The sequence below is a fragment of the Mus caroli genome, chromosome 15, assembly GCF_900094665.2.
Source record: "Mus caroli chromosome 15, CAROLI_EIJ_v1.1, whole genome shotgun sequence".
In the NCBI taxonomy this organism is placed as follows: Eukaryota; Metazoa; Chordata; class Mammalia; order Rodentia; family Muridae; genus Mus; species Mus caroli.
In genome coordinates, this window is record NC_034584.1 from 26,170,621 (window position 1) to 26,194,048 (window position 23,428).

Genomic DNA, 23,428 nt, shown 5'->3' on the forward strand with positions numbered 1-23,428 from the left:
GAGAGGGAGGGAGAGGGAGAGGGGAGTTAGGGTTTTACTGCTGTGAACAGACACCATGACCAAGGCAACGCTTATCAGGAAATTTAGTTGGGACTAGCTGCCAGGTTCAGAGATTCAGTCCATTATCATCAAGTGGGAGCATGGCAGTTCCCAGGAACACATGGAGCTGGAGAAGCTGAGAGTTCCACCTCTTGTTCTAAAGGCAGGTAGGAGAAGAATGGCTTCCAGGAAGCTACAACAAGGGTCTTAAAGCCCACACTCACAGTGACACACCTACTTCAACAATGCCACACCTCCTAATAGTGCCACTTCCTGGGCAAAGCATATACAAACCCTCATAGTGTGTGTAAAGATATATATAAATACAATCTGCTGAATCCATGTTTCTTGGTGGTCTTTGTGTGGTTTCAAGGCTGACCACTCTGCACTGGACAGCCAACTAGTGGGCTCATCCCTGGGAGACACTAATTCTCCTTTTCCTGGTAGTCACTACTTCCCTGTAGTTCTTTGCCTAGGATTAGGACACTGGGGAAATTTTCCCCTTCCAAGTTAACATGTCCAATGATATGGCCATTGTTTTGGTCTTGTTTATGCAGCGGTTTCCAGGAGACACTTTCATGGCAGATTTCCTGGAATCCTAGCTCTTACAATATTTCTGACTCTCAATGTTCCCTGAGCCATAGATACAGGAACTGTGATGTTGATGTAACTATTGGGGTGGAACTCCCACAGTCCAGTTACCTCTGCTTTGTGTCCCCTTGTAATTGTGTGATGGTCCTCATTAGATGTAAAGAGAAGTCTCTTTGATTACTCTTGGTAGCTACACTTACCTGTAGGAATAAGAATAAGGCTTAGAATGTAGTGAGGAATTGTGCTGATGTAGTAAAGTTTCAGTAATAGATTCTTTCCTAAGGTCCGTGACCTCACTAGCACTGGTAAGCTGGCTAGATTTCCAGGACAAGGCATGATTTGCCTCATGTTGAGCGGGCCTTGAATTAAATTAGATGGTTTTGGTTGCCACCAATATGTTCCTGGTACTTATTGCATCTTTACCCATATCTTGCTGCACTGGTCATTGTCATGGTTCATAGGTGTTGCAAGCGGGAAAGGACTGCTTAGCTGCTTCCTACCCTTGGCAGCCTGAGTAGTATTTTCTGGAATCATGGACTCTAAACCACAGGAAGGAGGCTATCATGTCAAGTGCTGTCTTTGGCAATAGACACAACTCCCAAGCCCAACTCCTAAGAAGCAACCAAGGGCTACCTCACCAGTCCATATTGTCTGGGAGTCACTTTGAGTTCCCTAACCAGCTGCTGAAAAGGACGTATCTGTGCCTGATACTGGGCTAGTGTGTGATTCTTGTGAGGAACATACAGTCCAAGTAGCTTAACTCATGCATACATACACTCACACACATACACACTTACACACACACACACACATACACACTTACACACACATATACAAACACACACACTCAATATTGTGTATAATTTCAGGTAAATATAAAATAAGATTATCTGTTAAGGCTTTGTCAAGCAACCTTGGTGTGATTCGTCCCTTCTTCTCCTATGGTGACAACACTCTTTGCTCCCTAGTTTGAGCCCCATCTCAGTTATTCTGTTTGTTACTCCACATCACCTGTATCCTACCATCCCTTTCCAAGACCCCTCCCCAGAAGGACCCCTTTATATTTTCCTGGTTTCTGCAAACATTCCATGCTGTATACTTACATTATATCAGATGATTTGGAGCTAAGAACCACAGGTAAAAGGGAACATGTGGCATTTGCCTTTCTAGGTCTAGGTTACCTCACTTAGTAGGATCTTTTCTAGGTCCATCACTTTTTCATGATATCATTTTTCTTTACAGCTGGAAAGTATGTATGTGCCACATTTTCATTCTCCATTCATCTGTTGCAAGACATTTATGCCCCAGCTACCCCACTCCTTGGCATATGCCCAACAGATTTGTCATTCTGCTCCATAAATACTTGCTCAGATATGTTCATGGCCGCTCTACTCAGAAATGGGAAATGAAAGTCAGCTTTTTTACCTAAAACCCCAAAAGTGACACCAGAGAAGAGGCTGCTGTGGTCTTGTTTCTTAAGATCTTTGTTTTTCTTCTGTTGGTACCTATTGAATGCCAACAAGTAATGGCAGTTTGCCTTCTTTGACTAAAGTACATACAGCTCTTTTCAACTTGTCAAATCTCCTTGATGATAGTAGATCTTCAGAATTAACCCAATTGAATTAAAAGGAGCTCATAAAATGGATTTATAAGTATTTTCTTATAAAAGATGGTATTTCAGAAGAGCCATGTCCTTATAGATATACTGTACCTTTAAAACCCAAATCAACTTAATTAAATTTCTTTAGAAGCAACAGAGCTGAAACAAAGTAATGAAAGCCAGGGGTCTGTCAGGTAGTGTTTATTCCTGCATTAACTGCAAATACTCCCTTTTGGCCCTTAACATTTCGTTTAAATATTTAACACTAATGGCTTCTAGAATTGTTGGTAGAATTAGCTTAAATGAATCTTTAACAAACAGTTTACCTTAAAAATAAACAGAATTTGTATTATTACAACAAAGAACAGCAAAAGGTTCGACTGCTATGTAAAATCTGGCTTGGTCTTCAGTCACCCTGACCATGCATCAAACACTGCCACCATTGTTTGGGAGCAAGTGAGGATTCTCTATAAACATAAGGAGGGAACTGCACGAATTCCCAGTATTTTCTTTCTCTACTTTGTGTAGTTACATTAATGAGTTCCTTCCACTTAGAAATAACTAGAAAGCAACACATCTTCGAACAAGCATTTTTCATACAGGAACACAATTTAGACCTCTTCATGGCCAGGGCGTATGTTTTGACTATTGTTTGGACAATTATTTCCACAATGAAGAAGTCTTGAATGTGAATGTGAGTGACAAGCTCTAAGTATCTGAGGTTGATGAGCGGACAAGCCCGAGTTACTAAAAGCCCAAAGGATTTGCGACATACATTCCTTTCTCTCTCAAGTCACTCAAAGAAAATGAGAATTGACAGGCTTTGTGGGCTGTAGAACCTTCAAGGACAGCGAAGGAGAAAAACTTGTATTTGTTTCTTCGACACTGAGTAGTTTCTGGGTGTCCACTGAGAAATCCCTGTTCTGAAGCCAAATAAATCTTACCAGAGGAAGAAAATGTAAGAGCTGTTTATAAAGCAAAAAAGAAAAGGGCCGTGACTCTACATGGGCAGCCACTGCTAAATGTTTATGTTGGGTTCTAGCCGATGTCCCCAGTGTAAATTAACAGTGTTTATTGTCAAAGTCAATTACTTAATGACAGTCAGAGATGTCCCTTTATCATAAGAGTTTGCCAAATCTAAACAATACAATACAAAAACAATACAACAAAACTGGCTGAGGGGTGCTGTAAACGGGGCCACCAACACTGAACTTACCCAGCTGTGGCTCTTCACTGTCACCATGTGCTCTACACTTGCGTGGCCTCCCAAGCTCATCTTGCCAAATCAGAGGTCAGAGGCTAGAAAAACAAGTAACTCAGAATCCTAGTCCCTGCTAACTCTTGCCTATTTACGAAGAATTTGCTCTGTCGCCCCGTTTTTTCTCTTCTGACCACCAAGTCTCCACACTTGCCTTGCAGCAGCTGCTGAGACATTTCTCTTCCTTCCACCTTCTCATAAACTCTTTTCTATGACCTGAAACAACTCATCTCCCAATCGTTTTCCTCCTCTGATGTACATTATGATTGTCAGTCCTTCCCCTGATGGAGGGGCAGTTGGGGAACAGGCAGCTGGGAGTCTGTGTACAATCCCTGACATGGTTCTCATCCCATCTCACCCAATGCTCTCCACCCCTCCGGATGACAGGGTTAACACACCTTTTGGAGTGTGAGACTGTCTTCATTGCTCCCTAGCCAGTGAGGATGCCTCCCACTAGATAATGCCTTCAGGAACCAGTCCCTCAGTATGCTAGGCCCACTCACAGTGGGTGTGAGCGCCTGGACCCAGCCTTGAGAAACTGGAGCATAACTAATGAGAAATGTGATGTGTTCCCTTCTCACCCTTTGATCCCCAGTTCTCCCTGGGGAGGGGGAGAGTTGAGTGTCTTCTCTATGGGCAGAAGCTTATATTTTCTGAGACAGCAGAGATGAAGGCGCAAGGCCACATACTCTGTAAGATGTGCCTGGGATTGGCATCAGTGCAGGAGCCAGAGGTACAGATGGATCGATGCTTCAGAATTGCTCTCAAGGTTAGATAAAAATGAGGCAAGATCATACAGTCCACACTGGAGTATGGGTGGGCAGCAGAGAGAAGCCAACATGGACCCTGATGGGGCCGCCGAGCTGAAGGCCTCTTCTGAACTATATCAGCTGAACCAATGCGGCTTTGCAGCCCCGCCGTGGGTATGTCACGGACCATTGGCAGAGAAAGATTCTCGTGGGATTGCTTTCCACTAAAACAATACCAAAAAAAAGATCATGAGGCTCTGAACATCCTCGGGAGAGAGCCAGAGAGCACAGAGAGCCCGGTGGCTCCATCAGTGTCAGTGGTGGCTTCTCTCTGCTGCCCATGTGTACTTCAGTGTGGACTGAACTTGCAGAAGCTAGCAGGAACACCTATGGAATTGATGAGCACTTTGTTTTACAATAATTACCGCTATTATCTTACATCATAAAATCCAAGTGGCGTATGCCAGGCATCGCTGTGTTCCGACATTAAGCCCAGCACCAGGGTTGCAAAACCAACAAGGCTATCTGCCTCACTGCTGGAAGACAGACAGGATCACTACTGCGTTAGTTTTGATGTGAGCATGCCATGTTCATGGGAAACAGAAACTGTACTATGTTCCTAGCCTCCCCAAGCCTGGGGGGCAGCACACTTCCGCTGCTGTGATTGATACACCTGCATTTCCTGCCTCCTGCTCACCTGGCATAGACAGAGTCAGTCGGGCTGGAAGTACGGAACAGATTGTGAAAGCCAAGGCACTGTGCTGGGTCTCTGAGCTGAGAGCTAGAAGGTGTACGCATGTAAAATGGAATCACGGAGTAAGAGAGGCCGCATGCTCACGTGTGGCCAGGCTACGCATGGGTATATGCTCTCTCTCAGCTCAGAGATTGTGACCTATTTTTGTGCCCATAGAATGCAGCGTGGAAAATGCCTTATGTGACATTGCCAAATAGAGTAGACCTAAAAAAAAATGTATATGTACTTCTGGGTCCCACTTAACTGTACCTTTGGAAACACACACACACACACACACAGGCTAATGGTTTGCCACTGGGGTGAGTCATAGCATCAACCAGAGGGAGAATGGAGCTCTAGCAAGGAAGTGTGCACAGGTCTTCCTCAGAACAATGCAAACAGATTCTCAAGGGCAGAGATACAGGTGTGGCTACTCTTGAAGTCCTTGTGCTCACCAATCCTGTTGCCCTGGGTTAAAGTGGGGGAAGAGAAACTAGAACATCCAGGTGATCACACTGCTAACACTGGCAGAGTGGAGCTGACTGGTCATAGCCTTCTCTGCCTCTCCATAAGAGAGACCTGTCAGGTAGGGGAGGCAGGGCCCAAGAGCACTCTGGGCCTTGACCAGCAACTCTGCCTCAGCCTGTGAACACACTTAACAAACTCTATGCTGATGTGAGTTTAGTGCCTTGCAGTTTCTATAATAAGAAGTTATGAGGCAAATGCTTGCTGTCCTAAGCAATTTGCAAGCCACTCAACCCTACATCCCATCCTATCAGGGATGTCTCGCCATAAAGAGTGTTCTGTCTGGAAATGTTTACCAAACAATCAAAACCATAAAGTGAAGGGGTTGAGGGAACGGCTCAGTGGTTAAAGGACTTGTAGTACAAGCATGCACACATGAGTTCAGACCATCATCACCCACGTAAAAAGCAAAGCCTGGTGTGCAGTGTACACACCTATATCTCAGTGCTGGGAGAGAGAGACAGGCAGGTCTTGGGGCTTGCTGCCCATCCAGCCTATGCAAGAAGTGAAGTCCATGATCAGCTAGAGACCCTGACTCAAAAATAAGGTGGAGAGCGATGGAGGAAGAAACTCAACACTGACCTCTCTCCTCCACAGTTGTACTTTTGGGCATGCATGCATACATCGCATGATGAGTGTGCATGAGTGTCTGTGTGTGTGTGTGTGTGTGTGTGTGTGTGTGTGTGTATGTGTGTGTGTATGTGTGTGTGTGTATTTGTATGTGTGTGTATGTGTGCATGCATGTGTGTATGTACATGGGTGTATGTGTGTGCATGCATGCATGTATGTATGTCTTGTGTGTATTCTGTGTGTGTACAAGTTGTCTGTGTGTACCTGTATGTGTGTATGCATGTATATGTCTTTGTGTACAGTTCTATGTATATATGTCTATGTGTGTACATGTGTATGTCTGTATAACTGGGTGTGTATTCTGGGTGTGTGCATGTGTGTCTGTCTGTGTGTGTCTGCATCAGCATCTTTATGTCTGTGTGTGCATATGTGTCTGTGTGTGTCTATATGTCTCTGTGTGCATCTCTATGTGTGTGAAGGCAGTCTGTGTATGTAGGTCTGTGTGTACATATCTGTGTGTGTGTGTGTGTGTGTGTGTGTGTGTGTGTGTGTTAAGTTCAGGGACATCACGACAGGAGCCAGCTAGAGTAACTAAGCACTAGATTGGTGGTAAAGACCTAAGACCATTAAGCTGAGCTCTGCCCTAGTTCCCCTGCCTTGGAACCCCTGAAAATGTCACTGTAGAAAACTACAGCTTCAGAGGATGATAAGCTTCCTAAAGAAATATACAAGAAATGTTGTCACATAACCCAGAACTGGTGAGAAGACAGTAGGCGGGGACGTGAAAAAGGTCAAGTGATTCTTGGTGGCAAGTTGAAGCACAATGACTTTGTACTTCTTTGTATTTCCATCTCTGTCTACTTGGAGTGATTTAACAGCCTCCAGTTTTAAGTTTAATGTGATAAAAATAAAAACCGATTTGAGGTGCCAGATACCATTTCACATTTTTGACAGCTTAGCTGGGTCTCAAGCTGAAGGGCACATCTTCTGGGTCACTGCTCCAGCTGGCAGAGTCATGGACATTTTAAAAGTTCCTTATCACCAACCATGAGGATTAGCAGTTCTTCCCTACTTACTGTGGCTACTTCTCAGTCTCCCATTTTTCTTCCCTGAGCTTTATCTTATGTCAACAAGCCATGTGGATGGTACAAAAGTATCTTAGGATTGAAGAGAAGAGAAGAGAAGAGAAGAGAAGAGAAGAGAAGAGAAGAGAAGAGAAGAGACACAGCCAAGAATGAGTTAAAATTTAAACGGGGGGGGGGGGGAAGCGAGCAAAGAGACAAATGATAAAAGAAAGCTGTTTATGTGTATAAACCAGTTTTGAGCCTTTTATAAGTGGCATCAAGAAGTAAATGAATGATAGTTTATTGCTAGCTAGATTACAAAAAGGTGCATGACTAGTGGGAGCAGAAGCATATTCAGTTAGCAATAGCATTCCACTCAACAATACCTCTTGGTTTTCTGAGCTGATTTAGAATACAAGGAATTGAATGATCAAGAGTCCAAACAGTAAGAGCAGTGGGGCTTAGCTTTCCAGGAACTAATTACAGCATAGCTGTCTGTAATGAGCTGTGATTGAGCTACACCACGGTCCAGCTGCATCCTGGTCTCCAGCATCCAATGCTACACCATGCCATGGCATTTGTAAGAATGTGAGTGTGTGCCATCAGAATAGAAATCTTCATGCCCCATCCAGGCTTTCCCGGATGAAGCTGTATCAGAGTTCTCCAGTTTGGCCATTCCACCATTCCTGCTTCACTGAATGAGAGGGAAGAAAAGGTCACCTCTCATCCAGGGTTATTGTTTGTGTGGTGCTTGCCTGTGCAAATGTGTGTGTGTGTTATGCATGTGTGCACTTTTACTTGTGTGCGAACCTGTGGAGCCTGAGGTTGATATCCAGTCTCCATTTTGTATAGATTGAGACCAGGTTCCCCTTTGCCACCTCAATCCAGAGCTCGCTAATTTAGCCACTCAGGCTGCCACAATGCTCTGGGGACTTAATTTCATTTCTGGGGCACTGGGATTGCATGTGAATCACCACATCTACTCGGTATTTCCATAGATGCTGGGAATCTGACCTCCATTCTTCAAGCTTGCTTTGTGTGGCAAGCAATTTACCCACTGAGCCATCTCTCCACGAGCCCTTGTTTCCTTCCCATTTATCTCTGGAACTGAGCCCCTCCTCCAACACACACACACAAAAACACACACACTTCTTTCTTGACTCCCCTCCTGTTTCTTCTCCTATTATCTAATCTATGCTCCTTGCTTGCAACAGATGACCTCATTTCTCATTTCCATAGAGAAGACATGCAAAAGGAAGAGAGAAGGCTCTCACCATCCTAGCCCCAAATCTCCCCACTTACCCATCTTAGCTCGACAGCTCAGCTCGCCTCTCCTCAGCCTGTTGTCAGCAACACTGTGGTTCACTGAATCCTACCAGTCCTATATCATCCTGCGATGGTCCTTTATCCCCCATGTCACTAGCTCCTTTGTGTTGTATGTTGGGTCACTCCCATGGACACACAGAGGATGTGAGTGTCCTCCATACCATCTCTTAAGAGCAGCCAGCCATACCAGTGCTCTGTGCTCCCCTCTGCCTGCTCTTCTCCAATAGAAGATCCCCACATTTTAATAGTGACATCTTTAACTTGCTTCCTATTTTAACTTTGAGTGGCCTCACTGTCTTCTTTCTCCATGACATGGAGTCCAACTCCTGGAACCATGAAGAGACCCTTGCCACACAGTCACTAGCCCAGGTCGTGTTAGCAGCCACTTTCAACAAAGTCTACTTCTAGGCCTGGCACTATCGTATGAGTAAGAACAGGAGTTACCAAATCAGATAAACAAAGAGATAAAGATTAAAAGGAGTATAGGTTTTGTTCTTAAATTTCATCTATTAATATTTGCAATGATTCCTTACAATGCATCAGATTCTTTTAAAGTTGAACTGTTGTCTTTAAAAAATGAAAATTCTTTCAGTTTTTTAAAGATAATATTTAGACTTTAGAAAAAATTGAAAGGGAATTGGGAGCAGGGTAGGTGCCCACTGCATTGTCTTGCTAGGCCAGCACTCCGAGGGACTATACTTTGATACAAATACATTTGATATTGCAAGAGAAAGACTGGAATGAGAGTCTGTGACATGTCAACAGGAGCTCTGTTTCCTCGGCTGTTTTCATTGCCTTCTTTAGTCTCTGTAAATTCACAGCATGACTTGTAGTGCATTTGTGTAGGATCTGTTATAAAATAGAATATATGCATTTCAAACACTGACTGGATATTGGAAGCCTAGGGAACATGTGCTGGAAAACATGTTGAGATGCTCTGATTAAAGTGGAATTCCCAGCATCTTCAGGAAATGTGTCATCCAGTGTTTTATCAGAGCCTTTGGGGTCCTGAGGCAGGGAGTTGGGCTTCTGTAAACCAGAGAGGGGTTGGAAATTATATAAATGGGATAAATGAGAAAGGGGGCAGGATACTACCCTGGGTCTCTGTTGCTCACAGACCCATCCTGAGAAGAAGCCAACATTTGAGAAAGGATCGCTAGCAAGTGGAGAGAGCAAGCAGACTAAGCGGAAGCCAGGTTGGCAAAGGCAGATGATGTTTTGAGTCAAGTGACATTCTGAGAAGCGTCTCTGTCTTGAATAACACGTATGGGCAGAGCAAGTTGGCACGGAAACCATTTATTTAATATTTGGGGGGAAAAGCAGACAAAAACCACCCACCTTCCCAGCCAGGCTGTCTGGAGGAGGAAGAGGTGTGTCTTCAATTCCCATTCCTCTGGGTTAAGCCCTGGTGATGTGCGGAGCCCAGTAATCTCTTCTGACACCTGCAGAAATGTTTTGCAAATTCAAATGCTTGGAACTCCACCGAGTCAGGAGGTGAGCCATCGCCTGTGTCTTCCCTGCTTAATAGGAGTGTGCTGTCTTTTGCAGGATGGATGGTCACAATATCACTTTGTAGCCTCATCTTCAACCATCGAGAGGGATCGACAAAGGCCCTACTCCTCCTCCCGCACACCCTCCATCTCTCCCGTGCGTGTGTCTCCCAACAACCGCTCAGGTAAGAGGCAGCCCAGCCTTGGCTTCCTCCTGAGCCAAGGGACTCCCTCCCAGCCCCTCATCTGGGCACCACACTGAGAAGAGCTGTCTGGTTTGTAGTATGCTTTGTTGTGGTGGCAGCTCTGTTGAGTAGGCAGACTGAGACCCAGTCTGTGCTTGCTTCCTGTCTGTGGAATGTGTCGTTTACTCAGTGAGGAAGGATTGTATAAAGGAGGCAGGCAAGAGTTCACACACCAGAGTTCTGTGAGCATCTCTAACTATCCCATACCCAATCTGCTGATTACAACCTAAGAATCGCCAATAAATTTGTATCGTAGCCAGCTTTAATTCATAATTTTTCTCTCATTCTGCCAAATGCCCAGTACTTAACTTTGATCTCACGTCTTTCTAAATACTTTCTATGATTTTCCAGTCATTTTGAATAATCCCAAAGACTAGGTGGAAATACAAAAGGTAAAGGTGTCTGTTATTTATTAATGTAAGTGTCCTACGGTTCTTTCTTCAAAGTATTGGGTCGTAAGCTCATCTCTCCCTGTCTGGTGATTATGGTTTTTAACCGGGGAATGATGAAGACTAAGTAACCAGCTGTCCCTACTTGTATCAGATCCCCTGTATCTCTTATTGTGACATCCTTCTCTTCCCTTCCCTGCCCCGCAACCCCCACTGAGGAAATCCTCTTCTTTGAAACACCACCTTGAAAGGTTGGATAGAAAATCTGCCCTGCAAGGTGGCTTTTGTGCCCCAGAGGATGACTGCCCTTAATCTTCTACACCGTTCTCACAGTTGGTCACAGGGTGGAGGGAAAGCAGAAACAAAGAGAGAACGTTTCAGAGAGATCAGTTACCCTCTCCAAGCTCCATGAAGATTTGAGTTCAAGGTAGTCCTTAGGACATTTGATGCAACTGTAGATGAGAGTCGGGAACTCTCTGTAATATGGACACACACAGGTGGGCACTGATGCTTCTAACTCTACCGTTCTGAAGGCTTAAAGAGCACCTGGGACACAGAAGGAGGGTGGCTGGTTAACTCTAATCAAGAGCTACAGTCAGCCAATCAGTGTCAGGGAGATGAAGTGAGAGAGGAAGTGGGAAGGTGTTGGGATATGGAAAAGCCATCTCTGGAGTAGGCAGGCAAGGGCCGGCATGAGGATCCACTCAACAAGTGTTCTGCCTTGGTATTTCCTAGGCCAGGCACATCCAGACACCTAATAAACATTTGTTCGCATGATTTGATCTTTCCTGGAGCTTAATCCTGATTTACTGGAGACTCAAAGCATCACCATGTGCAGGGTCTCAGGAGATAATTACACACTTCATGTAGCTTAATAAACACCGCCATCTGTGCAGTATTAGGCTCTCATTTTAAAAGCTTTGGTCAAAGGCCTCAGAATACTGTTCCTTCTTGATTGATGGCACTGACTCCTAAATGGCCAGGTTCTATGCAAGGATACCCAGGACCATAGGAACAAGGACAGAAGAAGGACTTTACCAGAAGGGAGGGAAAGGTTAAGCAGAAGAGAGAGAGGGTAGATGGTGATGAAATTGAGACCCCAGCAGCTGAGGAGACAAGTGTAGGCAGGCGTGGACTGGACACTGCCGAGCTGGGGCATCATCTCCTTTAAGCTCAGGATACATCCAGACACATAAGATGCAGAGTACTCTCAGCACAGGTGGTGTTTCTCCAGCCTGAAATGGATAACAACTCCCTGTCTTTCACCTGCATCCACCTCTGATTCCTTCTTAAAGAGCCAGAGGCCCTGTGTAGCAGGGAACTGTACCCCTGGGTCAGATCACTGAGATTTCAAGTGTCCCCACGAGAGATAACACTGCAGGTTATCCTATCCCGATGCTCATGGATCCATTGGGTGCTTTGACCCAACCTGTACCGTGTGAGGATCGGGCATCTGTATTTAATGAATTTGGGGAGTGATTTCTGAGGGAAAGTCAGAGTTAGAAACCTCTAAGCACTGCAAGAGCTGAGCGGTGCGCCCTGCTTTCATTTTGGTCAGTTTGAGACACAGTGAGGTTCTTTCCGGACAGCACAACAGCACCCCTGTTCACTCTCCTGCCCTTGGATGGGACTCCTGAGTACTTCCCCAGCTGATTCTGAGGTATTCACCTGTCTGTTCCCCTGCATCATTGGGGATTCCCCTAGTTTAGCGAACATAGCCCAGATCACGCCTCTGCCTCCTGCAGTGTCAGGCACAGAGATGTACACGCAGGCTTTACTACATCATACACAGAATCCAGTGACTCACGTGGTGAAAACGGTACATCCAGGATAGGAGCAAGCCCTGTGTGCTGCAGCTGAGCCACCCTGCACAGGATGCAAATGATGCTCTGAAAGACAAGTTGAGGCAGGGCTGGGAAAGTGGCTTAGAGGCTAGCAAGGAGGGCTTTATGTTAAAAACCAGTTTAAGGAAAAAAAAAAAAACCAAACAACGTATTCACCAGCAGGTATGCTTGCCAAGAGTGGGTTTCAAGGCCTTTCAATGGACAATTCAAAAAAAAAAAAAGAGTTCAGGATTTGGAGGAGAGTCCCTCAAAGCTCACCAGATACTTGGATAAAACAAGATAATGGAGTATAGCCCTGGGGTACAGGAAGTCAGAGAAAATGGAAGGTTAAAACCACCCGGCTGAGGTCCTCAGACTGTATGATGTCCGCATCAAGGTAGGAACAGACTTGGCGAGCACCCCTGTGGCACCTCACCATTGTCTCTCTCTTCCCACATCTCTACACCAGCTCACTGTTGATTGCTACCAAGCCACCCAGTTAACTGTGGTTTCCATGTTTCTGGTGCCAATTAACAAAAAAAGAAAAAAAAAGAAACAAAGAAAGAAACAAAGAAATAGAAACAAAGAAAGAAACAAACAGCAACAGCATGAAATTCTCCAGGGAGTCCTTTCTATAATTACAATCCATCTCTTCTAGAAATAGCAACATGGCAGAGGCTGAGATAGATCATTGTGACCAGCAATCAACAAGCAGGTGTGTGAGACATTATTGATAAGTCACCCCAAGAGGTGAAGCCAAAATGCCCTGTCAGGAAAAACAACTTTCTTCATACGTGCCCCAGGCTACCTGGGCTCAGCCTCACAGATCCCTCACACGGAAGGAGCTGCTCCAGTCTTAACTGAGGCAGCTGCTCAGCAGCTCTGTGTGGACATCACATTGTGTTTCTTTTCATCGGGGAGTTTCCAGTGTCAACATGGTCTTATGTCCTTTATTCAAAGGAATGGAACCAGAAATGTTTCAGATTACTCATTTTAAAAATATATATTTTTAGCTTGAAATAATTTCATACATAACACGGAGTCATCTTGAGCAGAGAACACAAGCCTAAACACACACACAAAAAGTCTAAGTTGTTTTGAGGGCTCTGAGTGCAGCCTGTGTTACGAGGTAGGATATGTCGGATTTTCCACCTCGGTTGTCATGTCAGTGCTCAGAAAGTTCCAGACTTCAAAGTGTTTGTGCTCAGGGTTTACAAATTAGGGATGCTCAGACAATCACGGTTCCTTTGAAGCATATCTAATTAAAAGAGAACGTGAAGGGGAGAGGGAGAGGCAGGAGAATGGACTTGAAAGACCGGTTTCATTCTTAAAGCTTTTGTGTACAGCTACAGAAGAAGATCAAGTCTCTGCCATCTCTCCCCAAGAAAGATGATCCCAGGGGCGGGAGGCTAATTCTTAGTTGCCTGCCTCCAAGTCAAACTGTCCTACTTAGGACAAAGCAGCAGCTGCCGAGGACTGAGGGAGAATGTAAGAACAACTGCCCGAAAAAGTAAAGAAAATCTAAGCGATCCAGGGACCCATAGTGCCATGTGTTGGACCGTGTGTATTCGTGAAGTTAACTGTTTATGTGAAAAGCCATGCATGCCATGAAATGAGATGCAGAAAAGTAACCTCTCTCGTGTGTTTATGTAGCAAGTGCCCCAGCTTCACCTCGGGAAATGATCAGCCTCAAAGAAAGGAAGACAGACTACGAGTCCGCTGGCAACAACGCCACTTACCATGGAACTAAAGGAGAACACACCTCCAGAAAAGACACCATGACAGGTGAGCACAGTCGTGTATGTGACCAGGGCCAACACTGAGGCCAGGGCTTCAAACAGAAAGCTGCACCCTGTAGCCTGGAGGACTGTCAGAACACTTGAGATTTTGATAGTTCCGAGAACTGGAGGAAGGAGGCAAGGGCCCTCTACAGGACTCCTATTGAGATCATTTCTTTTCTTGCCATGATGCCAGTGCCTTACCCAGCAGTGCCCAGGAAGCTTCCAGAGAATGGATGAGCTTTTACCTTCATCCCTATCTCAGTCAGGACCATCGTCTTTCCATCCCATCCACTAGAACTCTGGGGAGGCTAAAGCTGATACATTTGTGCCTGCTAGATCCCCTCCCAGAATGCCTTCCTTACCCTGGCTTTTAATAGGTGTTGCCTTAACTCCTATCTCCTTCATATAGTTTCTCTTGGGCATTTACAACTGTCTTTGGGTCTGCATCACCCCTGCTTCTCTTAAGTATGTGGGTAAGAGATAGGACGTGGGAACCAAGACATAGGATGCTCCTATAGGAGATAAAACTAGACTCCCCTTAATACGTGACCTTATTCAGCTGGGTGTGGTGGCGCATGCCTTTAATCCCAGCACTTGGGAGGCAGAGTCAGATGGATTTCTGAGTTCCTGGCCAGCCTGGTCTATAAAGTGAGTTCCAGGACAACCAGGGCTATACAGAGAATCCCTGTCTCAAAAAAAAACAAAACAAAACAAAACAAAACAAAACAAAACAAAAACAAAAAACGTGACCTTAATAGAGGACTCGAAACACAATTTTTGTCTTGTGGATATAAAGATGGGTCCTTCCTGAAGATAGGCCATGAATAATAGCCTTTAAGAGAAGATCAGGTGCTCATATCATTGATGAAACTGGGGTGCAAAGGGCATAGCCATAAAGAGTCACAGAGACACTCTCATCCCAGTATCCTCAAAAGCATGGGGCATGGGTCGCTGATGCTATTTATGCCCAGACCTGCTGGAAAGCAGGGTAGACAAATTGGATGATTTATTAAACGTCTCCAAACCCAGGACAGATAAGATAAATTTTTGCAATAACAAATGTATTTACCCCAGCAGCAGTGTGTTCTGTGTTAACCCTGCACAGCTGCATACGGAAGCTCGAGCTAAACAGACGAGTCTCAACGGCACCCCCAGGTCTACATTCTGCCTCCACGTGCAGACCCAACAGAGGCACATATCACCCTTGGTCCTGAAATGCCCCTTGAGTGAGAGAAATGAATTCAGTCCACCACTGCAGCTCTCCCCCTGCCCCATAAACATCACTCTAGAATCACTGAGCATGGGCCAAGAAAGTTGAGACTCTGAGTCCCGAGCAAAGAGGTGCCAGCAGAAAATCTAATGCATACTGATTAGCCTGAATTAGTAGTGACAGCAAATTCATCTGACCAGTCTTGTTTATAATTATTATTGCCCCAGGTAGCCACAGCACTGGAACTCTTGGATGACAGATTGATATTATAGTTATGAGAATAATTGTAAGATTGACTATATTGCCATCATTTAAGTTTGGGGTTGCTCTTAACTCTCTGACCCACTAGAGTCATCCCAAAGGCTTTTAAGAGTAATATGTTCATATTGAAATGCTTCTAGTGATGCAAAAGTTTATGTACACACATAGTAAAAATAAAACACAAAGCATGTCATATGCCTAGTGTCCCTCCTACCTAGAAAATGGCCACAATCTTGACAACTCTGCTATTGAGATGTATAGAATTCTTTAAACCTACTTAGAGGCTCGAACAACTTAGCTTTGACTTACCTGAGGACTCAATTCAGAACAAGTCCATCAGTCGGGGAGACAACCGAGAAGAAATTCGCGCTCTTTTACTGATCTTGTTTATATAAGGAAGTACTTTCCAAGTCAACGGGTGTTTATATAAAAGCTGGTTGCTATCAATGGCAGCAGCAAGGGTGGTGGGAGCAACAAGAAGCTCGGAGGTGACAGAAAGATGGTGGAGGTGATGTGAGGATGGAAGTGAGAGTCATGGAAGAGAGGATGGTGGTGGTGGTGATGGTGCTAGAGGTTGTTGTGGGACCCGGTAGTGCTGATGACCTTGTGGCCATGATAGTAGTGGGGTACTTCCATGCCAAGTCCTGGAGGCAAAGGTGTTAGCAAGGCTGCTAGATGGCAGGGGTCAGTTCCATGGCAGGGTATCGAGGGCAGAGGTGAATGTGTCAGTAATGATGGAGGCAAGGCAAAGTGGGTGTGATGAAGGTGCTTCCGGCCAGGCCGGAAGTGGAGGACTAGGTAATGAGCCTGAAGATAGTGATCCCCTCCTTCTGTCACTGGTGTGAACTGAGTCATAGCATCTCTGCCCTCAAAGGCAACATTGGAATGTAGGAAAGCCAGTGATGGGCACAGTTCCTTGCCTGTGCTGTCATCCCACATTTGGATCTTCAATGTCCAGGTATGCCTGGGTTTTCAGCCCAGTCACCCTGTTTTTCCTCTTCTGCATCCCTTTTCTAGCTTGGTTCATGTTTCTGAGAATACCATCTCCCCTCTGCTACCGAGGGGCCTTCAGAGTCCCAGGATCAGCTGTGTGCTCAAGCATGCAGGATGCTGGCAGCTATTTCTCTGGTGGCCTGGGGATCTCTTGTGTGCCGCCTAATCCCTGATTGCACAGCCTGACTTTGAAGGATATCTGGGGACTCTGTCTTTCCATAAGAACTTCCCCTTTTCATCAGGTGATGCCTGCTGATTTTGTCAATGTCTGTATGCCTTTTAAAGCCAGTCTATTCGTTTCTCTTAGAAATTGCATGTTTAGGGAATGACACACACACACACAAAAGAAAGGCACTTCTCTGTACTTGAGGCCATCTACTTCATATGCCTGTGAATGTTGTTCAGTCTCAACCAGAGTCTCCTCTACAAAGGCAAGTGAGCCAACAAACTGAGGGCAGAACTTCCAACAGAAACATCTTCTACTTAAAATCCAACAATCCAACATGGAAAGACGCTAAGGTTATAATAGTACACATGTTCCACACACATGCCCCCTAAAATGCATTATTTCAAATAGGAAAGACCAGCCTTTCGCCTTGACCTTGCAGGGACATTTTTATCAGCGTGTTTTTGCTGGGCAGTTAGATAAATTTCTATGGTTCATGCCTTAACCCAACCATTCCATAATTATATCTCTTGCCCTATGAAGATCCATGGAGACCAGGCAGTATCCCAGAGACACACAAACAGAGGATACAAGACACATTTTTTTCTGATTTTATGGGATGTCTGCTCTAATATACAAAGGCCAGCAGTAAACAAGGCCAGCAGTGAACAAATTCTCTGACAAGGTCACATCACATGATGCTGAGTTCAATGAGGCACTAAACAGATACTGATACAGAAGAGACAGGAAACAGGGTAGAAAGGGTTAACTCTGCATGCCATGTGCAGAGGGAGTCATCTCGGCTGATAACACCACCAACCAAATCAGAGAATCAGGGATAAAGGGAGATTTGCAGGTATGATCTCCCTAAATGAACACAACCTTGTCTAGCTGCATGGAGCAAAGAGAAGCAGGGTGGCTAAGGCTCCATAACAGGAGAGCGTGGGTGAGGAAAAATGGCAGAAAGTGAGGTGGGGGTAGATCATGTGGAGTTTGAATACTTGACTATTACCAAGCAGAGAGAGTGACATAATCCAATCCATAACACAGCTGTGGGAGATTGGTGAACAGAGAAGACAGGACAGACAGGATGTTGGGACCATGAGTAAGATTTGATGATCCAGGAGAGAGATTGTTTCCATTGTTAGATAGATGGGTGAAACGTGTATGTAGTCAGAGAGCTAGCAGAGTGGTATAAAACTGGAAATGAGGGTCTGGGGAAATCTCCCCATGAATAGAAATGTGTTTCACAAGCATGCGAGCCTGAGTGTGATTCTCAGATGCTCATGTAGGGCATGGCTGCCTGTGTCTGTAGCTTCAGCATTGGGAGGGGAAGAAACAGCCATCTTGGGAGTGCTTTGTAGCCAGCCATTCTAGCCAAAATGGTGAGATGACACTTCAGTGGCAAGGCAGTAAGGTGGACAACATCTGATGTTCTGCTCTGTCCTCTATGTGTATCATTTGTGAGCGGGGAACACACATAGCCACACTTCCACGTCTGTGCAACACATACGGGAGGCAGAGACATCCGAGGATGTGTTCTCACCCTCACTCTCTAAGCAGTATCTTCCAAGGTTTCGATTACCACATGCCTTTAGGCAATACTGGTAGCCTAATGGGCGATGTGAAGTTAACCCTTGATTAGGCTGTCCTGATCAGGTGTGACTGATCCTACAAGAGTTGGTAGTTTGTGAATTTCATTATTCTCAGGTCTTGGAAGCCAGGGATATTCTCAAATATTTTTGTGTCCTATTGGCCCTGGACAGGTAGTGTTTTCCAGATCTTTCTCAACCATGACCTCTTAGTGTATGTCAGGGGAATAGTACCCTCCATCTGGGCCTATGGCATGAACCTGCAAAGTACCAATTGATGAGATGGGTACCTCTTCTAGAAGCACGATATCTTCCCTCCTCTCACCTAGATGCCAGGCCCATGAGAAGATGGAGTGTGGACTTCAGTCTCTGTACCTAACTGGTTTCTGAAGCCTCCCATTCCGTCCACTACCAGGTGTGCACGGGATGTTGAAATGGTGCTGTCTGCGTGGCCCTTGGGCCTTCCAGAATGAACTGTCAGAAAGATGACCAAGCATGTGTGTGCACTCAAATTAGAAATTACTTCCTTGTCATTCTCCAGCTCAAAGCTGAGCTGCTGATTCAGGCTCCTGCATGCTCCAGTGCGGATGACAAACTTTTATTATCCTTTGGTTTTTACCAGGAAAGAAGACAATAAAACTTGAAAGATGACCATCTGTTAGCCACGCCTGCCCTGACCCTGTCTGCAGTGCAAACATTATTAGAGGGAGCTGACAGGCTAGGGGGGTTCCTAGCATGGCTTCTCTTCTTTCTGAATATGGAGAAGGGGATTCAGGGACAAAGAGGTCCTTCCACTTGGGATACACTGTGACAAACCAAGCTGTATCTAGCCAAGAACCTGCATCAGTACCCATCATTCTCTTCTCAGAATCTGGCCCTTACTGCTAACAATTTTGTTTTCCTTTTCCTTTTAGCTCAAAACACTGGAGTTTCAACTTTGTACAGGAATTCATACGGTGCGCCCGCTGAAGACATCAAACAGAACCAGGTGAGGTGCAAGCATCATGTTTGTATTCTTGTTTCTGGGGTGGTGGAAGGCTTTAAATAGCCCCCTGCTTCAGAACAACCCACGGTTTCATGGTCACCCTCCCGCCTGGCAGTTGAAAGTAGGTGTCACCATTTGGTGCTGTTGTGGTTTGGATGTGGTTATACCCCAGGGATTCGTGTGTGGGACATGTGACCTGCAGTGTGGCAGCGCTTAGGAAGAAAGACCTTTAAGAAGTGGGGCCTGTGGAAGGTTTTTGGCAGCACTGACTTTGAGAATAACTATAAGTAGTTCCTGTGAGGCCCAGAGTTAGCTTTCTCACGAGGCCAGCCCTCTCTCCTGGGGACAGTCCTAGCTCCAGGTGCTCTCTCTCTCTCTCTCTCTCTCTCTCTCTCTCTCTCTCTCTCTCTCTCTCTCTCTCTCTCTCTCTCTCTCTCTCTCATGAATGCATGCATGTAAGATAGCCAGCCTGTGCCCTCTACCATGAAGTCATCACCAGGGTGAGCCAGTGCTGACATCATGTCCTTCAATGTGCAGAACTGTGCAATAGTCCTCTTTCCTTGATAAAGCTACCCAGCCTCCAGTATCCCCCGATACTGATGAGAAATAAAATATCGGAGGGAACTGAAAGCAAGTAAGCCCCAAATGGACCACTGTGAGAGGCCAATAACTAAGGAAGAATTGTCTGTTGAATGATCAGGGATTGAGTAGCTTTATTACCCAGTCGGCTGTAATTAACACAAAAGTCTGTTATTGGTAAATATCATTACACATGACATTTACCAATAACAGAAACACCACTATAAACAACTAAGTAGTCTGAGTCCCTGTTTCCTTTACTTGGACATTTTGACTAGTTGTATAGAACTATAAGACAGAGGCAGGGGCTGGGTATCCTTGATAAATGGTCATATGTTACCCCCGCTCCTGTGGTGGGCATCAGAATAAGTTTGGCTCTTTGTGACTGTTTTCTGCTAATAATCCTCACCAAGGCAAGCTTCTGTGGGTGCCTTACAGGCTTGCCACACTTCAGAAAAGTTACTCAGAATAACCAAAAACCATGTGCCTGATTGCAACGCCCAAGAGTAGGAAAGCATGATGTGTATATGTGTGTGTGAGTGTGTGTGTTTGTGTGTGTGTATGTGTGGGGGGGGGGGCTTTGGAATAATACCAGCACCCCCTCTAGAAGGTGGACATGCCCTGTGCAGTCTCATGTCTAAGGAGAGGTAGGAGAACACTAGACTGTCCTTGAACTTAAATTGGTTTTCATGTCTGATCAACCACCAGCAGGAAATGTGATCCTTAGCAGAGGAGTTAGCCTCTACTCTCCTGTTTTCCGGTTTATGCACACCCACTCTGGAAGCCATCTGGTATTGTTGTAACCCCATGAATGCAGTGGCCCAAGTGTCTGCCTGGCATATTGCTAACAGCTAACTGCCCCCTCTCATTTTGGGCTCTGCCTAATGAAAAAAAAGAAGCCAGTGAATAAATAAACTGTGCCCTAAGCAGTAGACAGAAAATCAGCAGGGCAGCCTCAACTATTTTCTTACCATGAAACATGCCTATTTATAAAGAAAAGGACAAAGTGTCTTAGAGATATCAACTTGATGGAAGTCAACTCTTTTCCATTTAGCAAATATCATGAAATTTTGTAGCTACAGGGAAGAAAGATTTCTGACTTTCAAAGAGGTCTGTAGGGATGAGAGGAATTTCTTGATTATTTTCAGCCAAGAATACAGGATTAGCCTTAAGTTGAGCAGGTAGAGAGACGCTCGCAGCAGAAGCAGCACACTCCACAGCCGCCTTCCTATCTGTGCAATCCTGCCGTGCTCGGCACTAAAAGCACACTCTGCTGTAGCCCCAGCACGGTTGGCACATCATGGAGTGACTACAGTAGCTCCAAAGATCCCTACATTTATAGAACAGTCCATGATGTTCTCAAAAGCATATTTTTAAAGTATATTCTGAGATTTTATGAGAATTAGAACGAAGCTTTGCAAAGTACCAGGGAGCAGACACTTGACCTGGGCCCGGTGTGGTTCCTCAGAGCTAGGAACCCAGCACTCAGGATGCCACTGCCCTTAGTTCAAAGCCAGCCTAGGCTGCATGGTGAATTCTAAGCCAGACAGGGCTATCAAATGAGAACCTGACCTGCCTCTAAGCAAGCAGTCACAGTGAAGCGGTGGGCAGCAGCCGACCTGAGGAGGCCGGGTCTCCAGGACAAGGCAGGGGACGTCAGTGCAGAGAAGTGTGCATGAGTCGACCTATGTGCTAGCATGGTGGCCTAGGGCAACAGTCCTGAGCCACTCTTCCTGTGACTCCACAGAAATGGGACACAACCAACAGTGTAAGGTGGCTGATCCTTGGCTTTAGCCCTGGGGTGACAGGTCACATGCATTATTGGAACACTCCCTGGAAGTCCTAGTGAGCTACCTACTCATCAACCCCATGGTTTTGAATGCAAATATGTCTAACTGTATGTACCTCTCTGAGCAGTGGAAGTTTTTGTTCATAAACTCTGAGCAAAAGGGGTTCATGTCTGATGACCAGTACAAAGAATTATACTTCAACCATGACTTTAATTTCTTTTATTGGTGTCCTGAGTCCCAAACTCAGGCAGGAAGACAAGAATAATTGTCACCAGAGAGGAGGAAATGATAATCTAGAGACAGGGTTCACCTTCAACCCCACCCCCACCCCCTAGTGCTAGGAATCCATAACTTTGTGGGCCCCCAAACCAGGCTTTCCGATTCAATAGATATGGAATTTTTCCCACCACATTGAGACCCAAGAGATAGAATAAATGGAAGACCGTACGACTTGACCCACGTCATACATGCTCTGAATCTTCCGTTTTCCCTGAATGGAAAACTCTGGAGATCCTGTTGTTAGCAGCCATTTATCCTGTGTTCAGAATAAATCCAGCTTGCTCATCCTTTTGATCTTTTTCTTTCCGGTACTGAAACAAAACGACTGAGGCTGGGTGCTCTTCCTTGGGAGAAGCTGAAAATACAAGATAGCCCCACCCCCCATCTGTTCATTCTCTTGTAAAACTGCCCTGACTCCACAGAGTGGCTGAGAAGCAGAAAGGGGAAATGGTTACTACACAAACAACCAGGCACTGGTGGCCTCCCCTTACCAAACCCCTTCTTATGACAGTGAGCTCAGTCGGCATGCTCTAAATCAGCATGTCCTAAGGTGGTGCCTCCCCTTAACCCACTTGTCTCCCATGAGGCTCCTGTGCTTTTTACCTTATTGTTCGTTTTGTTAGAGAGAGGCGGTCAATCTCCGGAAGCCCAGGCTGTCTCGGGGCTCACAGTGATCCTCCTGCTTAGCCATCCCAAGTGTTGGAGCTGTCTATAAGCTGAGCTCAAGTGCCCAGCACAGACCTCATCACTTATAGATCCCACTGCCTCAGAACCCCCACATTATGGGGGAAGGGAAGAGAGGGAGGGAGGGAGCAAGGAAATAAGGAAAGGAAAAGAAAAGAAAAAAGAGAGGAAGAGTGGGGAAGTAAAAGGGAATGGAAAATGAAAGGAGTTCACAAACCTGCAATCAGAAGGTGCTTTGGAGGAGAGCATACACCTGAGTACCTTCTCCTAGGACATCCTTCGTGGTCACTTCCCTTTAGGAAATCTCTGGCTCGAGCACTCTACCCCGGCCACCAAGACAAGCACAGAGGAGCCACACCTCTTCTCCTAAGAAGATGTCATTTCTTATCATGGAAGCCCAGAGTCAAGCCACCAGTGAGGTCCGCCCTTCAGGGTTTGACCAGAGTGGCTCTCGTGGGACTAAGCTAACACAGGAATTGTTCAGGTCCTAACCCCACAGTTCCACTCCCCATGATACCTTAGAGAGGTTGATTAGCTGCTTAGAGTTTCAGTTCCCTCACCTACAAAGCAGGAATCAGATGGACAGACAGATGAGTAAGTAGACAGATAGAAGGAACAGATATCACATCAGCCTCGATGTGGCATGCACATATGCACACTTCTGTGACCCTTTGAGGAATTTAAAAAAAAAAAACACAGTTTCTTC

At 45.5% G+C, this 23,428-nt stretch overlaps 1 protein-coding gene across 7 annotated transcripts in view; it reads left to right on the plus strand.

The window, feature by feature from the left end:
• The window catches only part of Ctnnd2 (catenin delta 2), a 793,031-nt gene that overhangs the window by 764,844 nt on the left and 4,759 nt on the right, over nt 1–23,428 (plus strand). For all 7 annotated transcript variants that reach the window (XM_021182850.2, XM_021182851.2, XM_029469855.1 and 4 more), the window contains 3 exons: nt 10,004–10,130; nt 14,056–14,187; nt 19,320–19,393. In XM_021182850.2, coding sequence (XP_021038509.1) covers nt 10,004–10,130; nt 14,056–14,187; nt 19,320–19,393 — 333 coding nt within the window. The remainder of the gene's footprint in view (nt 1–10,003; nt 10,131–14,055; nt 14,188–19,319; nt 19,394–23,428) is intronic.